At 47.4% G+C, this 21,663-nt stretch overlaps 1 protein-coding gene across 1 annotated transcript in view; it reads left to right on the forward strand.

Moving 5' to 3' along the window:
- Positions 1–507: 507 nt before the first annotated feature.
- Positions 508–21,663, forward strand: part of ZNF638 (zinc finger protein 638) — a 191,674-nt gene continuing 170,518 nt past the window's right edge. Inside the window, exon 1 of the mRNA XM_075573071.1 lies at positions 508–629. Within this exon, the coding sequence (XP_075429186.1) occupies positions 523–629 (107 nt within the window). The 5' untranslated portion in view covers positions 508–522. The remainder of the gene's footprint in view (positions 630–21,663) is intronic.

The following is a 21,663-nucleotide window of genomic DNA, read 5'->3' on the forward strand; positions in this document are numbered from 1 at the left end:
AAGCAGCAGTGACAGGCGGCAGGCTCTGCCTGTAAGACACGCCTTCCCTGTTAACTGCTGGCACCAAGCTCCGGAGGCTCCCAGTCCTGGGGACAGAGCCCTCATCACACCACAGAGATTTACTTGTCTGTTGACTCGTGGAAAAGCTGCTAAGCTGCCTGAGTGTCAGGACTTCCAGTAGCTTAAAGGAAGCTGTTGCCTTCAGGAGGGCGGCAGTGTCGCCCCCGACTTTCCATAACTCATTATTGGTGGTGGACAGAAAGTGAGCTTTTTTTCAGATGGAATTCGGGCCATTGATGGCGCCGAGTGTTCATTTCTCACTTCAATGTGTAGACATGCGAGAATGTCACCGCTACCCTGACTGCCAGCTTCTTGCAGAGGATGTCCAAGGAGCTTCACTCTCTCTTTACTGGAGTCCAGACAGCTTTGTACGTTGCTTTGTCTATTAATCCTTAGGGTAAGGCGAGCAATCCACAGGCAAGGGTGACAGGCGGATCAACACCGGTCGGTACGAATGGAACAATGCAACCAAACAATGAAGGAAACGGCGGTAAAGAGGGCGTCATCCATTGCAACGGACTAAAGGTGCCGAGCAAACCCAACCAGCCGTCTCTGGATCCGAGGCAGAGGTACAAAGCATGTGTCTTACTACTAAAACATCAACTACGAGAGTCTGTGATCGGGGTGCGGTGTTGTAGGGGTGTTCAATGGCAGTTCAATGTTGTATGGGGGTGCGATATCCTGCATCGGCGCCCGGTGAATTCCGGCGATAGAGAAGTGTTGGGATTGAGTTGTTAAAGCGCTGATCTTGGCGCTTTCAGTACTAAAAAGTCGATTGTAAGCTATCCATGGCAAGCATGTACACCATGCTGTGTAGTACCGATGAGCTGCATATAGTATATGATTATTCCCACAGAGGGGTATAAGAATACAACATTACTAGTTTCAGGAATGCAGTAGCGGGGATAATCTGTGATAAGTATTTTTTAATGATATTGTTCATTTGCATATGTTAAAACACGACTTTGCTTTGTGTATTCCTTCCATGCTGTTTCCTTTCCTTCTTCCCTTCGCCACCATGCTTTCTTAAAATTATAGATATCAAATATCTCTCTTCCAACGGCATTCATATGTCGTTTTTTTTTGTTTCAAGTAATTAGCTTTCTAAAAGTGTGGGTTTGTGCCCCTACGAATTCTGGGCAGTAAGATTGTATAGGTAACAAGTCATGGAAATGTACAACATATGTTGCCAACTCCCCGCCCCCCCTATATACTGTAATATTGTTAAACCATAAATAAAGGGATTTTTTTTTTTTACATAATAATTAGCTGCTCTGCATTTAAGGCCAGTATTTGTAGTACTGATGTGTTCCCAGGCTGTGTGGATATTACACCCCCCCAGCCTGGTCAGATACACCCTTTCTCCAAAGTGCTTTTATTTTTAGAATTAACGAGTCTCAGACTCATTTAGTGGCCCGTCCTGTACCAATGCCAGCTTCTGTGGCACCGGGCTTGGCTTTGATATTACTTGTGTTTGCAGCAGCACACGAGGGCAGAAGTAGCGAGGCCGTTTTGGTGCAGACTGGATGCAAAGAGAGACATTTGTTTTGTGCAACCTAGCACCCAACTCCAGTCCCCAAGCGCCCCCAACTGGTGAGGTCGTAGGGATATCCCTACATCAGTGGCTCAGTGACTGAACCACCTGTGCTGAAGCAGGGAATATCCTTGAAACATGACCTGCTGGTGGCCTTAGCGGACTGGCGTTGGCCACCCCTGCACTAGAGTATAGAGGCAGGATGGTATTTAAAGTAAGTCAGAGGGGCCTACAGCCGCACCCACAGTTATAGGCTCAGGCCGCGTCCATACTCCCCGCGCAATGCAAACAAAAGGCCGTACCTCTACGAGGTAGGCCATAGAGCGCGCGACCGCGTGCGTCAGGAAGCGCGAATGTGCGCACGATTCTCAGACAGACAAAATTTTTTTTATTTTGGCCAGGTCATGTGAGCGGTTCAGCCAATGAGGGCGACATGGAGCGGAGAGAGGGGTGTGTGTGTGTGTGTGTGTGTGTGTATGTGTGTGTGTGTGTGTGTGTGTGTGTATCTCGAGCGCGTCGCACCTTTCACCGTTGTGTACAGTATTTTTGGAGAAGCCGCCTGGCCACCCTATATGTATACCTGTTACAGTACTTACACAGTCACACTTTATAGGGGTGCATATAGATAGCGGCGTAGCTATAGCCCGGGCAAAGCCCCAGGGCCCCCCGCGCTTTTAGGGGGTCCCTCTATCTTTTTGTTTTTGCGCATGCGCATGTGCGATCGGGTTTTTTGAAGTGAAACTTCTTTAGTGGCACCTAGTCATGATGGGACAAAACTGGAGAGATGGAGACGAAATGTGAAATGGAAGTGACGTCACCGCCCCGCTGTCACATGCACCGCCGGCGCCGCTCCTAACGGCCGCCGTTCCCCCCACACGCCCGCACGCTCCCCTCCCTCACCCCCGGCCGCTCCAGCACATGACGCGCGCCCCCGCTCCAAGGCTCCAAATGCGTGCGCTCCCTCCCCTCCGAGCCGGCTTCAGAAGTTGGCGCGCTGCAGCGCTCCCCTCCGAGCCGGCTCCAGCTGAAGCTGCTGCGCTTCCCCCTCCCTCCCCCACCCTCCCTCTCCCCACCACCACTGCCTCCATCGCCTCTGTACCGCGATCTGGTGGGAATGGGGGGGAGGGCGGGGCTGCTGAAAGGGGCTGGGGGGAAGACAAGGGTGCTGAGGGCAGGACATGGGTGCTGGGGGCAGGACATGGGTGCTGGGGGCAGGACATGTGTGCTGGGGGCAGGACAAGGGTGCTGGGGGGAGTCAGGAGAGAGGGGGCAGGACACAGACAGAGAGACATACACATCACACACTGACAGACACACACACACTGACAGACACATACACACTGACAGACACACACACACTGACTGACACACACACACTGACTGACACACACACACTGACTGACACACACACACTGACTGACATACACACACACACACACACACACTGACTGACACACACACACTGACTGACACACACACACTGACTGACACACACACACTGACTGACACACACACACACACACACACTGACACACACACACACACACACACTGACACACACTGACTGACACACACACACACACACACACACACACACTGACTGACACACATACACCCCAGTGATGCACCGAACACCGCCCCTGAATGATATGCCTATTCCCCCCCACCCCCCGTGAGCTCCCAAACCCGCTCAACATCCATGATGCCGGTACTGCTGCCAATAAACATGACCCCGCCAATCAAATTTACTCATGCTCTAAGCAGTAATAATATTATTGTTACTTTATATGTTGCTGACAACCCACAAAGAAGTCTCACTTACTATGCGCGTGCACACACACACACACACACACACACACAAGTCTCACTTACTATGCACGTGCACAGCACACACAGCTTTTTCCTACTGCGCATGTGCGATCGGGTTTATTCCTACTGTGCACGCGCAAAACTTTTCCTGGGGCCCGCGCATGCCTTGCTGCTCCACTGCATTTAGAGTGCACTCCTGCGCCAAACGCAAGTGCCTTGGGTGCTCCGTAAAGCACAAACATTATGATATCAGTGAAAATGTGACTATTTAAGTTTACGGTGCTGGGTGCGGTGGGGTTTTGGCAGGGAACAGTGGGGTTTTGGCAGGGAGCAGTGGGGTTTTGGCAGGGAACAGTGGGGTTTTGGCAGGGAGCAGTGGGGTTTTGGCAGGGAACAGTGGGGTTTTGGCAGGGACCAGTGGGGTTTTGGCAGGGAACAGTGGGGTTTTGGCAGGGTAGTAGTGGGGTTTTGGCAGGGTACAGTGGGGTTTTGGCAGGGTACAGTGGGGTTTTGGCAGGGTACAGTGGGGTTTTGGCAGGGTACAGTGGGGTTTTGGCAGGGTACAGTGGGGTTTTGGCAGGGTACAGTGGGGTTTTGGCAGGGTGCAGTGGGGTTTTGGCAGGGTGCAGTGGGGTTTTGGCAGGGTGCAGTGGGGTTTTGGCAGGGTAGTAGTGGGGTTTTGGCAGGGTGCAGTGGGGTTTTGGCAGGGTGCAGTGGGGTTTTGGCAGGGTGCAGTGGGGTTTTGGCAGGGTGCAGTGGGGTTTTGGCAGGGTGCAGTGAGGTTTTGGCAGGGTGCAGTGAGGTTTTGGCAGGGTGCAGTGGGGTTTTGGCAGGGTGCAGTGAGGTTTTGGCAGGGTGCTCTGGGGTTTTGGCAGGGTGCAGTGGGGTTTTGGCAGGGTGCAGTGGGGTTTTGGCAGGGTGCAGTGGGGTTTTGGCAGGGTGCAGTGAGGTTTTGGCAGGGTGCAGTGGGGTTTTGGCAGGGTGCAGTGGGGTTTTGGCAGGGTGCAGTGGGGTTTTGGCAGGGTGCAGTGGGGTTTTGGCAGGGTGCAGTGAGGTTTTGGCAGGGTGCAGTGGGGTTTTGGCAGGGTGCAGTGGGGTTTTGGCAGAGTGCAGTGGGGTTTTGGCAGAGTGCAGTGGGGTTTTGGCAGAGTGCAGTGGGGTTTTGGCAGGGTGCAGTGGGGTTTTGGCAGGGTGCAGTGGGGTTTTGGCAGGGTGCCTCTTACCTTCTCCAGGGCGGCACCTCCTCCTGCTACGTCGCGCTGTCATCAGATGTTTGCAGGAGGAGATGCCCGCTCCGGAGAGACGGTAATGGGCACTTACAGAGGTCTCCGCGCTCTCCCGCGGCAATCAGTTTAACTGTTAGAGCCTATAACCACCGGGGCTCGGTGCAGTGGTGCTGATAGCATAATGTAATCCAATCAGGTACTCCAGGACAGGGGTGCTCAACTGCAGCCCTCACGCCCTCCCCCAACAGGTCAGGTTTTCAGGATATCCCTGCTTCAGCACAGGTGGCTAAATCAGAGGCTCAGTCGATGACTGAGCCTCTGATTGAGCCACCTATGCTGAACCAGGGACTGATTGAGCCACCTGTACTGAAGCAGGTATATCCTAAAAACCTGCCCTTTTGGGGGGGGGGTGGGAAAGGACATGAGGACTGGAGTGTGGCACCCCATGATGCAGGAGACTTAACCAAAAAATGTGTTTAGTAATAAATCAATGATTTAGTATTAAATATAGCTATTTCGTACAATCTCCTGTCCTGATAAAGGTCCCCGCACGCGCTGAAACTTTGATTTGTTATTAAAGTTTCCTGGAGTAACTATCTGGCTAACATACTCACATTTTTCCCGGTCACACTTTTACACTTGTACTTTAAACCAGAATTAAGCAACTGCATTCCTGGAAAGCTTCTCTGGGACAGGTTTATCTGGGACAACAAACAATATTTTAGATGTAACCCCTCTATCCCCTCTCCCTACCCCCCCCCCCCCTCCCTAAGGGAGTTATGATGGTAAATAGAGTGTTAGTGTGCGGTGGTGCATACCTGCTGGCTCTCAGGAGGTTTGAGTCTCTGCAGATGGTAGTGGGAGTCAGACAACAGGACAGGCCTTCATGCTCACAGATCTCTTGGTGCAGCTCCTGCATCCTGTAGGGCTCCTGCAAAAGAGAGGAGTTCTCCCCACAGGCACGCCTCTCTCTGAATAACGTAGTTCCAGACAGTGACGGTACAACTGGGTGTTTCTTCAGAACCAGCATTCCCTTCATCAGTCCTTGGCCAGTCACCCCAGGGGTTGAGACCCTCTAGGCTAGCCTTTATCACCTTTCCCCCTGATGGGGGAAAGGTAGAATCACCTCCACTCCTCGGAGGGAGAGCCAGAACCCCACCAATTTAATCAACACTCCCCTCTTATACCTGGGGAGTGGTTTGTAACCCTGACCCATAACTGGGCAGGTCCAGGTACTGACAGACATCTCACCATCTGCATGTGACCCAGTCAGCACCCTCACAGGCATGACACTCCCTCTTGCCGTTGGGCCTGCACCTGGATATGATAACATTGTATCCATCCAGTCTGCAACTCACATGCTAGGCCCCATTGCAGGAGTTTAACCCTATCACTGCCTGTTCCTATCAGGACTTATAATGATAGGGCCAGAGAAAGACATACAGTAGACGGGGCACTAGGCTACAAAGATATATATATAGAAGGGGCTGCTTTAAAGTGAGATATTATAATAGACTTCTTATACTGTCTGCAGGTAATCCTGAGCTATTTGTGATTGTGTGCAGACCTGTGCAAACCAGGACTGTCCCAGATAACCTTTGGTAGCTTTATCTCAGCACATCCCAATATAAATACTGTGTATACAGTATGAAGGCTTTTTACTTGTAGGCTTCTGTGTGGATGAGATGGACAACATATTTGCAGAAATTCAAATCCACCACGGATTAGCGTGAGAGAACAATTTTAGTATCGCCTTAGTGATATATATATATATATATATACTGTGACAGAGTCCAGGGATACTAGGGACTTTCTATCGTATTTAGGTCAGAAAGTACAGCGACACGGCAAATATGATCGATTCCACGGCTTCAGCTGCTGAAACTGGTGGATGGGAAGTCCAGAGCCGAGTTGGCTGTTCTAGGTTTCTCTCGCCTGTCCTGCTCACTGGGGAGCAGGTATCTGAAACTGCTTTCCTGCTGCCTCTGTCTCTCTCTAGAGCTTGATGGCTGGGCTGTAGCTAGCAGAGAGAAAGGGGAGAACCTTCCCCCTGCACAGTAAAAAGCCTTCTTATATGCTTATTTTGCATTCTTATATGAATGTGAAATATAATATGTAATTATGTATTATGTATTATTATATTTCCCATTCACATAATTATGTATCTAAATAAATCCATGTATTTTTATCTAAAGTTTTAATTTTGACCCAATAAATATGAATATTAGTATCACTACTATTGATTAATATTCAGCAGACAACATGTTTTATATATATATATATATATATATATATATATATATATGAGCTTATTATCTTTTCTTTAAATTAATTTATATGTGTGATTAGCTTTTATCCAATAAATGTGGAATAGTTGGAGTTTATATATCTCTAAGTATGTTTCTATGGCTCAGCCCTGATAAAGCAGTGTGATGCGAAACGCTTTGGGAAAGGTCACTTCCTGCTCTCTCTTAATCAACGAGGACTGTGTTGGCTGCAGGAGCGTTCTTGCTAGCCGAATGCTGCTCTGATTTAATCCAACCCCAGAATCCAGAGTCGCCGTTATGAGCTTTCTGCTATTCGCTGTCTTGTCTTTTCTCTGATTTCTATTTATTGCTTCCAAGAAAGAAACGAGATGTGTATGTCTCATCCAGACTACCGAAAACTGTTCCAGTTTCTGAAACATCGATTTTCTTGACTCTTAAAGCCTTTCACCCACCCACACGCAGCCCTACCTATTCCACAAACCCCATTATTTTATCCTCCTTGCTGACCATTAGCAGATTATAATCGTACAACCTGGAAGGTCTTCACCAGCTAATACATTTATTTACCTGCACTTCTACCCTGCATAAATAGACCTTCCTTCATGACCAAAAAAGTTAATACATTAAGATTCCATGGAACCTCCTTGGTCTGCCACGAATATGGCTTAATCCCAGATTATACTTCATTATCAAAGTGGCATAAAAAAAAAAGTGGCGTCAACATTGTGTAAAAGACAGAAAAACAAGGCGCACAACGCACATAGTGTAATAAAGTATTAAAAAGTGACTTTATGGTTAGAAGTAAATAGTTCTGCGTACATCAAGATAAATTACACAAGCAGTTGGTATATAGGTTTACCACACCGTGAGATGACCAGGAGCGACACCCTTGGATGAATCTCAGCATGGGATGGATCTGCAGTCGTCTCGTCTGCTCTTCACAGTACTCTCCGTCTTGGGGTAGTAGGTGGATAAGTCCCAGGTGGAAAAACCCCAGAGCACACGGCTCACGAGCGGGTAAGGAAGCTGCAGGAATCAATGTCCATAGGGTTAGCACGCCGTTTGCCGCCACTCCTCGTCGGGCGCTTGGCGATGACGTCACGAGTCGCTCCGTGACTTCCGCAAGGCTTCTCCTGGAACGCACAGCGTGCGTGTCGTTCTGGATGTTCCCAGCAGCGGGGAGTAGTATAGCGCTATGGAGGCAGCTTACTGACAGTGCTCAAAACCACATAGTACAGGGGGGAAAACGAGCATAGACACCTCTCTCTTCCAACGCGTTTCATAACACTAGGTTACTTCTTCAGGGATTTGAGGCCATTTTTAATCTAAGAAGCATCGGAGCTAAACTTGATGGCCTTCATTTTCCAAAGGTTTACGCTGTAATTTTTCTCTTCCGGGCTCACAGTGGCTTAGTTAGTGAGTTGAAACAGGCAGTGAAACGTATCTCCTTCTCTGTGCAAATAGAGTCCTACTTGGATTTCTGATCAACTTTATTAATGAGTACAAACAGAAATAAAAGGGAACTTTGGGGGATGCATAAAATTAGGGGAAGGTGAAAAAACACAGCTATCACAGGGAGAGCTGTTTGGGGTCCGCCACAAGGAATGGCTGCTTACTAGAAAAGGACAGATGCTACAGCCTGACCAACAGGAAATAGGGCAGGTATACACCAAGGTCAAATGATCCAGGAATATACCATTCTCTGAGGGTGGGGGAGTAGGGGCTGCTAAGAAAACAGGCTGACATGACAGCAAGGTACTTTTCACAGTGACACAAATTAGGGCAAAGGTCACTGCAGCCATAGGAGAAAGAAAAAACACATACATGGGACAGAACAGTATGTATGATTGAAACTAAAAAAAGGGAGAGCATTTTTAATTGTTTTGTTATAAAGTTAAACTGTACGTTTGTGAACCAAAATGTGAGATATACTGGGTTTGTAGTAAACTGAACAGAGAAATGCGAATATCTTCACACAAAAAATAAATTGTGCAAGGTTTCACTTTTATTTTCTTACATTTTGTCTTTTTTTGCATAATTTGTGAAGATTCACAGTGCTCCTAATTTTGTCAAGTTTGCCAATTTTGCCAGCATTTCACCAGAATTTCAATAAAATTTGGTCAATTTCACCTAAATTGTGCCATCTTTTTGCCATCATTTAGCAAAAATGGCAATCAATAAAGGGCCATGTGACCTTATACATTGACATTTAATGCGTGGTAAAAAAAAAAAAAAAGGTTTGCGAAGCTTGACAGTTTTCGTGAATTTGTTTGTGGGAACATTTGGCTGTAACCCGGAATTTGTATATTGGACATGTTATTTTGACCACAAGTCCAGCAGATTTCCAGCAACAAATCAGAGAACGCAACAAAGTTAACAAGAAATCTCAGCAAGGCCAAAGTGATGTTCAACAAGTGTCAACTCTACAAAGATTGGAATTAATTAAGTAATAATCCCCGAAGAACTGGAAGAGTTGAAGGCCCGAGGCGAAGCCGAGGGACTTTAACCCAGCCAGGGCATTATTGGCTAGTAATGCCCTGTTCTGAGGGGATTATTACTATTATAGGCTAAATGTAGGCTTTTTTTTTACATTTTTCATAAAAAAGATACATTTTTGTAGTCATTGATTTTTATCAGTGTATATACCTGTGTAGGAAAAAGTAGTAAAGTAAAAGATGAGAGGGCTGAGGGGCGGGAGAGAGGTTTAAGGGGGGGGAGAAAGGTGCAGGGGGGGAGAGAGGTGAAGGAGGGGGGAAGAGAGAAATGGTGGGTGGGGGAGGGAGGTGAGGGGTAAGAGAGAGGTGAGGTGGGGGGAGAGAGAGGTGAGGGGGGGAAGAGAGAGGTGAGGGGAAGAGGGAGGTGAGGGGGGAGAAGAGGGAGGTGAGGGGGGGGAGATGGAGGTGAGGGGGGGGAGAGGTATGTGAGGGGGAGGAAGAGGGAGGTGAGGGGGGGAAAGTGGGAGGTGAGGGGGGGGGGAAGAGGAAGGTGAGGGGGGGAAGAGGGAGGTGAAGGGGGAGAGGGATGTGAGGGGGGAGAGAGAGGTGAGGGGGGAGAGAGGTGAGGGGGGAGAGGGAGGTAGGGGTGGAGAGAGGTGAGGGGGGGTAAGAGAGAGAGGTGAGGGGGGGAGAGAAAGAGGTGAGGGGGAACAGAGAGGTGAGGGGGAGAGAGGTGAGGGGGGGAGGTGAGGGGAGAAAAGGGGTGAGGGGGAGAATTGGGGGGAATGGAGGGGGAGAGGTGGGTAGAGGGGAGATGTGGGGAGACTGTGATATTAACTACAACTAAATAAAAAGAAATACAAATTACCTTACAGTAGCACAGGCAATAGATGTGGTGAGAAACATTACTTTGTTGCAAGCAACAAAGTTACCAGTTGGGACAGGCAGCTTCTGACAGCACCAGCAGCTGTGAGAGAGAGGGGGAGAGAGGCTGCCTGTGCTGCCATGTTCAGTGTGCTCAGTGAGGAGAGGAGCGGAGGTGCTGCAGTTCATTTTTAAACTTGCCGTTTCTTTCTCAGCGCCAGCCCCTGCATCTCTGCTTTGAGGTGAGTTGGCAAGTTGTCATAAATTCCGGTCATTACTGAATGAATAATGCCCGGAATCCTGACCAATCAGAGAGCAGGGATTTCAGTAATGCCCGGAATTTTACTGCTTTAGCCTATAATTAAGTAATAATCCCTGAAGAACAGGGCATTACTGGCCAATAATGCTCTGGCTGGAAGAGTTGAAGGCCCGAGGCGAAGCCGAGCGACTTTAACCCAGCCAGGGCATTATTGGCCAGTAATGCCCTGTTCTGAAGGGATTATTACTATTATAGGCTAAATGTAGGCTTATTTCATAAATAATAGACACTTTTGTATAGTTAAATAGATTTTGTTATTAAAATAAAATGGTAAATAATTGAAACTACCTCTATATACTCTTACACTGCAGATATCTATATCCACACACTGCCGCCCCCTCTGTGTACACACACACACACACACACACACACACAGCAGCTCAACACACAAACTGCTGCAACACACACACAACAGCACACCACACAGCACCTCTACACACACACAGTAGCTCTACACACACACACACACACACACACACACACACACACACACACACACACACACACACACACACACACACACACACACACACACACACACACACACACACACACACACACACACACGAGCTCTGGACACACAACACAGCAGCTCCTCTACACTCACAACACAGCAGCTCTACACACACACACACACACACACACACACACACACACACAACAACAACAACAAAGCAGCTCTACACACACAATCTCTGCTGCTACACACACATGCTACACCCATGAACACTGCTGCTGACACTGACACACACACACACACACACACACACACACACACACACACACACACACACACACACACACACACACACACACACACACACACACACACACACACACACACACACACACACACACACACACACACTGGAGCTCTATACACACACACATCAGCTCTACACACACAAACTGCTGCTACACATACAACAGCACAACACACACACACACACACACACACACACTGCAGCCACACAAAAAATGCAGCCACTTACTAAACTTTGCACTCCCCCCCACCTCTACACACAACACAGCACCTCTACACACACCCCACACACACACAACACCTCTATACTATACACAACACAGCACCACTACACACACACACTTCTATACACACACTCACGCTACACCCATAAACACTGCTGCTGACACACTTGACACACACACAACCTCTACACAGATATACAACAGCACACACACTGCTACTGACACACTCACAAAGAAACTGCAGACAGCCACTTACTTCTTTGCAGACTCCCCCCCACCCCCACCCTCACCTCCACCCTCACCCCCACCCTCACCCCCACCCTCTTCTTCAACTGAATCTGCTCAGAAAATCTCAGTCAGCTCGGGAGGGGGAGGAGTCAACCTGTGGCTGATATCTCCTGACCAATCCCCTGCCCTGTCTAAGAGCTTTTACTTCAAGCAAACCAATCCCCTGCCCTGTCTCAGCTGTTCTGAAAGCTGATTGGCTGGAAATAAACCCATTGAAAACTGCACTTTGCAAGCTGCTAAATTCCGGGCATTACTGATTGGATCATGCCCTGAATTTTAACCAATCAGAGAGCAGGGTTTTCAATAATGCCCTGAATTTTACTGCTTTAGCCTATAATTGAATATAACTACAAGAAGTTGAAAATGATATCTACCTTTGCCAGCGAGAGTCAATCAATTGGAAACTTTCAAGTGAAATCAATAGGAGAATGAATATGTATCTTTCCAGGAAATCTTCCACGACGTCTCAAGGAGAAAGTGTTCAACCCGTGTGTTCTGCCCGTGTTCACTTATGGATGTAAAACTTGGACCCTAAATGCCAAGATTATTCAGAAGCTTCAGATAACTTAAAATATTTGCCAGGTACAACCGGAAAAGACAGGAAAATGAATGAGGGGATTTGAAACCAAACCAACGTCTGTGCGATCACAAGGGTGAAGAAATGGAAATGGCTGTGGGCCGGACATATTGCAAGAAGAAATGACAATCATTGGGCAAATATTGTACTCGGCTCAATTCCTGAAGGGTATTAAAAGACCAAGGCAATGACCAAAAGTAAGAGGGGATGATAGAATTGGAAAATGTGTTGGAGCAACGTGGAGAAGAGTGTCTTGCAATCGCAATAACCCTCCCTGCCCAGCTCCTAGGTAGTCTACATAGCTGAGCAAAAGGTTGGCCACTCGGCATGGATTATCTGGACTTGGGGTGCTGGATTCTGGCGGGTGGACGATGACGTAGCAAGGATGTATAAAAAATGGGCGCCAGTACAACTGCCTTTTATTCGTGTCCCCAATTACAGGGAACGCTCATACATAGATTGACAAAGTTGTACTGTATTTTATAGAAGACATACATGAATATGGTTCTTCCATCAGTGCCCACTCTTAACACTCAAAGGGGGTTACATTGACTTAGGTGCTCTAAGTAGGTAAGGGACCCAGCCCCCTTTGTTGCTTCAGGATCATCATCTGTATTAATCCGATTTCACTTGGCCCCTGCAGGAGTCCTGGCTGATTTTTCTTATGTGACCTAATACTTTTGGCCTGTTTGGGAACTGCAACTTCCATACAAACTGATAAGGAATATTAGAGCTGATCCACCGACACCCAGGAGCCCTCTTCCAGAAAGCCCACTGTAGTGTGCCATATTTCTTTCCTTTAGATATTCAGGACTCCATTCCTTCTTTTGGGATCCTAACATAAAGGGTACTGTCCCTATGTACAACATAATAAACAGGGGGCTATTATAGTCAGTGCTATTACTTTATAAACATTCTTAGCTACTCTTCCCGAGGTGCCGCTCCTCTTGTCCTCCTGGAACCTAACCTTTTTGAAACTTCTCACTCACTTGAATACTCTTCCATGATGTCAGAATTCTCATGGCAATACAGGGTGGGGCCTGGCCTATGCTAACCTGCTAGTAACCCTTTGGGAGGGGTTTTACATACAGAATCAAAGAAGCACACAAAATGTTCTAGATACCCCTCTAATTAATTAAATGAAGTCATAGATTCTTGCTAAGAAATACAGAATAGTATATACACCGGTAATTGTCCGAATGAATAAAGAAAACAATGTGTGTTGTTAATTTTTAATTCTGTATGCCTGTCTGCCCCGCAGCAAGCTCTCCTCTCCTGGACTCAGAAGCTCTCTCGAGAGACACCATTCAATGTGCTGGACAGAGAACATTAGCGAGATGAATTAGGCACATGCAGCTCTTTCTCAAATCACTTGACTGTTTATTATAGGTTCCAAGCAGTTTTTATAGGCTTGTCACAAAAGGTGTTTCTGGTTCAGTACAAAGTACATCGTCAGCATTATTTCTGGTAAAAACATGATTAAGGGTTACGTGTCACTTCTAGTTTACCATCTGTAAAAGAAGACCCTGTCTATGTTTACCTAGCTGAGGCCTTTACCTGTGGCTTGTTTACTTAACAAACATCTTGCAAGAAAAGATAAGGTTTCTTGCCGAGTACAAAACAGGTACAAAGTTCAGTCTTCTAAAAATGCTAGGTTGAAATTGGAAATTACAGCAACACAAAATGGATGCTCAAATTTACATTAACAGTTGTACTACAGTATATGGTCCACACAATGTTCAAGCGCTGTGTGAATCCAGAGATAGAGGATAAACTCTCTGTGGGGATCTCACGTGTTAGCATGATGATATAGTTACTGTGTCAGCATGAGCAGGGCATTGTCTATTGTATGCCGTCTGTGAAAAATATGTACATTGTGTAATATGAAGTGTGTGGTAGACAAAAGAAGTAATCAGATAATGAAGAAAAAGACAATTGTAACACAGTTTCCCCACCTCTCTGGAAGATGTCACTGCTGGTTACTGCTATTGTGGTGCGTCCATACCTGTGAGGGTCTAGGAGAGCTGAGTGGTCCGTGATGGTGTGGGGTACAGAGCAGGCTTTTGATGACCTTGATGTTCAATCCGGGGTATCAGCGCCTACAGTTCCAGTGGCCTCCAGGATTTCCAGAGTCAGTCCCCCAGTAGGGCAGATTTCTTTCATACCCTGCCCAATAGACTGAGAGCTCAGGCAGGATATATGAAAAGGGATGCTTTATTGTCACACTGCAGATGTCACACAGCGGATGCAGATAGGTCACAGAGGGTCCCAGGCCTCTGGATGGTGCTGGGCTCTCTGGTAATCTTGACGCCTCTGATCTCTCTTGGCTCTGTCAGCCCAGGAGGGACTGACTGGCCTGGCTCACTCCCAGCCGGGAGGAACAGCACACACCTCCTCTCCCAGGAGGGGTGAAAGTGAACTACCCTATACTTTGGCACTTCCTCTCTAAGACTCCAGAAGGGGAGGGCACAAGGCCTGTAGCATGATTGGCTGTACACAGACCCTGAGTCACCACCCCTTATGTCACTCAGAGAGTCAGCATGAGGGGGGTCAATGCCCCTACGATAGCCTGCCACAGCCTGTAGCTTTCAGGGCTTACATGACAGGAGGCAGAGAGGCAGCCTGGACCAGCCATGCTACACAAAATAGGGACACACATAAAATGTTGATACTGTATAGTCAAACTGACTTGGCACGATGTTGATGATATGTATGGCACATAATGTATACATAAAGTAGTGGCACCCGCTGGATTTGCAAAAAAACAGCAGTCGTGTCCTATACACTCTAGTACTATTGCAATTTATTCCAACAAATCCACTGAAAGCCGTGGGGACTATATACCAAATAAATACAAATTAAATGATTCAGAATGTGATATTTGAGAAGAAACAGGGACATATAATCATTTCGGTAGAAATCTTAAGCAAGGGGTGAACCCCCCCCCCCCCCCCTCCCCTACAGGTCAGGTTTTCAGGATATCCCTGCTTCAGCATAGGTGGCTCAGTCAGAGGCTTAGTCGAAGACTGAGCCTCTGATTGAGCCACCTGTGCTGAAAATGGGATAGCCTGAAAAGTTGACCTGTTGGGGGTGGGGGGGCGGGCTTGAGGACTGGAGTTGACCACCCCTGACTTCAACAATTGCTTGGTTGCCTTAAATCTCGGTAGCTCCACCTTCTGTGATACATAACAACGCCAACTGTATATGTCATTACTCGGACACACAAGTAAGTACAATTCAAGAACCTAAATGGAAGTTGGTGACATTCAATCACCAGCTCCTCTAAAATAGTTTCATTGAAAGTACTCACCCTTAATGTCATCTTTGTACCATGTCGTTCATAGCATATTAATAGCATTTAAGAGTAAATGTATATTTAATGTCACTGGGTTCTCTCTTTGGCGGGGGAAAGAAGACACCTCAACCCAACTTCAACATGTGCAGCTGTAGATGATATTAGCCGTGGATCTCAGACACTAATGCAGTTTAATGAGCTGGAGGTCGCTATGGAGTCTGATGGGAAGTGGGTGCCAAAATGTGAGACAGAGCCTTCATGGTTCTCGTTTGTAGAGTGATGTGATGGTCCCCGGGTAACGCCATCCATCTGCTGAATCCAGTTACCATCAACCATCTGCATCTTGAAGAGGCTACAGTAATGTGTGGGTGTGACGCTGCGGTCATCCTATCTGCTTCTATTAATAAATATAAAACCCTTGTAAAATTGTCAAAAAGTAAACGTTTGGATAAAGGAGGGGATTTTGCTGGAATTCAGTTAATGGCTTTTGGGTACAAGAGATCTGCAACTCTTCTTCTCCCTGTCTCTAAATATAAGATATTTGACCCAAATTTTACACGGTGCACAGATTATATTGAGATGTATCACATTCTGCGTCTCTGTCCCTGCTTGCACCTTGGGGAGAGTCAGTAGGAGGAGTTGGGGGGAGTTACATGATGCACAGATTATAATGAGATGTATCACATTCTGTGTCTCTGTCCCAGCTTGCACCTTGGGGAGAGTCAGTAGGAGGAGTTGGGGGAAGAGTTACATGGAGCACAGATTATAATGAGATGTATCACATTCTGCATCTCTGTCCCAGCTTGCACCTTGGGGAGAGTCAGTAGGAGGAGTTGGGGAGGAGTTACATGGTGCACAGATTATAATGAGATGTATCACACTCTGTGTCTCTGTCCCAGCTTGCACCTTGGGGAGAGTCAGTAGGAGGAGTTGGGGGGAGTTACATGGTGCACAGATTATAATGAGATGTATCACATTCTGCGTCTCTGTCCCAGCTTGCACCTTGGGGAGAGTCAGTAGGAGGAGTTGGGGAGGAGTTACATGGTGCACAGATTATAATGAGATGTATCACATTCTGCGTCTCTGTCCCAGCTTGCACCTTGGGGAGAGTCAGTAGGAGAAGTTGGGGGAGTTACATTGTGCACAGATTATAATGAGATGTATCACATTCTGTGTCTCTGCCCCAGCTTGCACCTTGGGGAGAGTCAGTAGGAGGAGTTGGACCCTCCAGCATTAATCCGGCAAGCCGCAAACATTGTGACCGCACATGTGCGTTTAAGGGTCTGGGTGGGAGGTACGCCACCTTTATGCTTAAAGCCATGTTATCGGAAGCAAACACAAGGCAATGCTGACTTAACTTGGCGTGAAGCTTATGCTAATGAGATATACAACGGGCGTAGTCTTTGCATACAACTCGCTTCGTGGTTATGCATTAAACTCAGGGAGCATAATGGATTTGACAATGCTAGGCCACCTCGCATTATTTTCCCTGAGTTAATGGGGTTTAGTGGATTGGCCATCTGTGTCTCCATGTCTCACCTTTACCTTGTTTTTGCATCAGATAAATCTATGCCGGCATAAGCTTTTAAGGATCTATGTTAAAATGGCAAAGAAGGAAAAAGCGACACACTGTGAGTGGCCATTTGCATATCATTACCCAGAATTCCTGGCTGCAGTGGAAGCATTGAATGCTGGGTGATAATGGGGAAGGGCAGGGCTGTGGACTTGTCTGAGACAGGTGAATGTGCTCACACATGGTGTTTGATTTGCTGTATGCGGTACGGGGGAGTGTTTTTTGTGTCACTTTTTGTTTTACTTAACTTACTTTGTGTACCTGGTTTGTGTCAAATGTAAACAATAATACATAGAGAACCAGCCGCTCAGCCTTATTATCACCAATGGAAGAAGCCAATATATCACTGGAGGTGCATGAGGGTCTACAAGACATACAAGAAACACTATGTGAATCCCTACAGGGGGTCACTAAAAGAGCCCCCTATTGTTTGCACTCACACACTAATTATGATAATGGAATATCTGGTACAATTAACCCAGAGTAATTAATTTAATACTGGGTTAGTATTAAATGAATTAGTCCGGGTTAATTGTACCCAACATTCCATTATGATAATTACTGTGTGAGTGCAAACAATAGGGGGCCCGTTTAGTGACCCCCTGTGGGGATTCACATTGTGTGTCATTGTGTCACATGTGAGAAACACTTCCTTACGTGTGATACAAAAGGAAGCAGAAAGTACAGCAACGTGTCAGTACTGACTTTCTGTCTTTACGATGATACATCTCTCCCCAACAACTTTAAATGGGATTCTTTTTCTTTGATAAATCTGGTGCAGTTTTTGCTGCAGCTTTGTAGCTGGGAGACTACTCTTTGAGCTGATAAATTCATATTTTCATCTCCCTGCTAAGAGTTCCCTCATTTTAATTCACGTCAATGGGACATTAACAGATCTCCCTTGTTTACCTGTTAGCCGGTGTGTGATTAAACACATTTTCATGCAATAAAGCAGAATAAAGCAGTGACCTGATCGGGATGCAAAAGGAGGCAAATCCGAGTTGGTGTTGGGGAAGCAGTAAGTGGGAGTGTGCGGAGGTAAAGCTGTGAGAGCAGGTAATGTGTGAGGGAGTTGGTGTTGGGGAAGCAGTAAGTGGGAGTGTGTGGAGGTAGAGCTGTGAGAGCTGGTAATGTGTGAGGGAGTTGGTGTTGGGGAAGCAGTAAGTGGGAGTGTGTGGAGGTAGAGCTGTGAGAGCAGGTAATGTGTGAGGGAGTTGGGGAAGCAGTAAGTGAAAGCGTGCAGAGGTAGAGCTGTGAGAGCAGGTAATGTGTGAGGGAGTTGGTGTTGACGAAGCTGTAAGTGGGAGTGTGTGGAGTTAGAGCTGTGAGAGCAGGTAATGTGTGAGGGAGTTGGTGTTGGGGAAGCAGTAAGTGGGAGTGTGTGGAGGTAGAGCTGTGAGAGCAGGTAATGTGTGAGGGAGTTGGGGAAGCAGTAAGTGGGAGTGTGTGGAGGTAGAGCTGTGAGAGCAGGTAATGTGTGAGGGAGTTGGGGAAGCAGTAAGTGGAAGCGTGCAGAGGTAGAGCTGTGAGAGCAGGTAATGTGTGAGGGAGTTGGGGAAGCAGTAAGTGGAAGCGTGCAGAGGTAGAGCTGTGAGAGCAGGTAATGTGTGAGGGAGTTGGTGTTGACGAAGCTGTAAGTGGGAGTGTGTGGAGTTAGAGCTGTGAGAGCAGGTAATGTGTGAGGGAGTTGGTGTTGGGGAAGCAGTAAGTGGGAGTGTGTGGAGGTAGAGCTGTGAGAGCAGGTAATGTGTGAGGGAGTTGGGGAAGCAGTAAGTGGGAGTGTGTGGAGGTAGAACTGTGAGAGCAGGTAATGTGTGAGGGAGTTGGTGTTGGGGAAGCAGTAAGTGGGAGTGTGCGGAGGTAGAGCTGTGAGAGCAGGTAATGTGTGAAGGAGTTGGTGTTGGGGAAGCTGTAAGTGGGAGTGTGTGGAGGTAGAGCTGTGAGAGCTGGTAATGTGTGAGGGAGTTGGTGTTGGGGAAGCAGTAAGTGGGATTGTGCGGAGGTAGAGCTGTGAGAGCAGGTAATGTGTGAGGGAGTTGGGGAAGCAGTAAGTGGGAGTGTGCGGAGGTAGAGCTGTGAGAGCAGGTAATGTGTGCGGGAGTTGGCATTTGGGTAGCAGTAAGTGGGAGTGTGTGGAGGTAGAGCTGTGAGAGCAGGTAATGTGTGAGGGAGTTGGCGTTGGGGAAGCAGTAAGTGGGAGTGTGCAGAGGTAGAGCTGTGAGAGCAGGTAATGTGTGAGGGAGTTGGCATTTGGGTAGCAGTAAGTGGGAGTGTGTGGAGGTAGAGCTGTGAGAGCAGGTAATGTGTGAGGGAGTTGGCGTTGGGGAAGCAGTAAGAGGGAGTGTGCAGAGGTAGAGCTGTGAGAGCAGGTAATGTGTGAGGGAGTTGGCATTTGGGTAGCAGTAAGTGGGAGTGTGTGGAGGTAGAGCTGTGAAAGCAGGTAATGTATGAGGGAGTTGGTGTTGGGGAAGCAGTATGTGGGAGTGTGCGGAGGTAGAGCTGTGAGAGCATGTAATGTGTGAGGGAGTTGGTGTTGGGGAAGCAGTAAGTGGGAGTGTGCGGAGGTAGAGCTGTGAGAGCAGGTAATGTGTGAGGGAGTTGGGGAAGCAGTAAGTGGGAGTGTGCAGAGGTAGAACTGTGAGAGCAGGTAATGTGTGAGGGAGTTCGTGTTGGGGAAGCAGTAAGTGGGAGTGTGCGGAGGTAGAGATGTGAGAGCAGGTAATGTGTGAAGATTGAAATACTTCAACATACATCTGAAATATTTTACCCAAGACTCCTAACAGAGCAGCTGTAACATCAGTGAACGGCAGCAAACGGCTGACACCCTTTGGCAGACGCCTTTGCTGAGACTCGGGTGTTATTTCTAAGAGAGTCTGAGGTGAAGTGAAAACAGCTGCACAACCAACAGACACCACAGTGGATACCACAGATCCTTATTTAGTTATATGAATGTCCCACTCTAAGATAATTTCGTACCCCTGTAGAATAAATATCCCACTGATCGGAGAAGTGCTGCAGTGAAGAAATGAAGTCCCAAATTCAAAATACTGTTGCAATGGGGTCACTTGTCCATGTTCTCTCTGTAAGGTTCTTGGCTTGGTGTATATTATATAAATATAGTGGCCTAATATAAATGCTGATAGCAGTGTATAGTCACCACTAGACATCTTCATTCTGTATGGGGTCCTTGCTCACTATCGGCTGGAAGTGCAGCGTCCCATTTTACATGCTGTGTGTACGCCATTGCCAGCTGATCGTCCCCCCTGTGACATCACCGCACCAACTCTAGACCCTGAAATAGGGCTTTTACAGGGTGTGCATGGGTGTAACACCATAATTAGGTAACATACTGTTACTTACAGTGCTATATCCCTCTCATTTTCCCTCTCTCTTTCTTTAGTTACACACCTAATCAAGGTCTGGATGGCAGTAACACTGCCTTGGGTAAGACAGGCTTAATGCTATGTTATTTAAAACTTTGCAGGCACGGGTCCCTTACTGACAATCTATACTTTTGGTGCCTGAGGCACAGGGAGATAAAGTGACTTTCCCAAGGTCATAAGGCACCGATACCGACACCGGGAATTGAACCAGGTTCTCGTACTTCCTGTTTCAGTAAGTGCCCTCACTCACTGAGCCGCTCCTTTAGTTCTAGGATTGCTTTGAAAATGATTGAACCCCCTTGGTGTCTGAGGCTAAGAATGCATTGTAAAGGGACGTCGTTCGGCACCTAAGGGGTTAACATGCAACATAAGTACCGTACACATTAAACCCCTAAAGCAGGGGGGCGCAAACCCCTAACCTCCACTTACCTGCGCTCCAGTGTCATGACGTCACGTTGCCATGGCAACGTGACATCACATTACCCCGCTGCGTCATTTTGACGCCACGTTGCCATGGCGAAGCAGGAAGGAAGCCGCCGGAACCACGGTAAGTTAGGTTTACAGAGGCCCTGCAGCTCCCCCGGCACTTAATTTAAGTGCCTTCGGGAAGCGCGCGGGGCCTCTGTAAACCCCGCGCCCCCCAGGTTGCGCACCGCTGCCCTAAAGCATAACATCCATATGTGCAAAAGCTAACCACGGAGTAGCCCAAGTGCTCATCTAGTCTTGGGTCGACCATGATTAGCTGGCCACTTGGGCTTATAAGGGGTTAATATATTAATAGTTAAAGCAACAGCCCAAGCTGCCATTTTTTAAAGTTTATTTTTTCAAAGTTTATTTTTTCTCCCTTTAATATGTGCATCAATACAATCCACACAATGATAAGTAATTAGCTAAGTTTCTAATCGATCCGTTCTCCTGTGATCAAAGATTCAGCTCGGGGGTTCCCTAAATGGCAGTCAGTGCAGCAGAAGAGGACCAAAGATGCAAAGTTCTGTGGGGAAGATCATGTGACCAGGCAGTCACTAGATACAATTGGTGCACTGCTG

Source organism: Ascaphus truei, chromosome 1 (genome assembly GCF_040206685.1).
Source record: "Ascaphus truei isolate aAscTru1 chromosome 1, aAscTru1.hap1, whole genome shotgun sequence".
Lineage (NCBI taxonomy): Eukaryota > Metazoa > Chordata > Amphibia > Anura > Ascaphidae > Ascaphus > Ascaphus truei.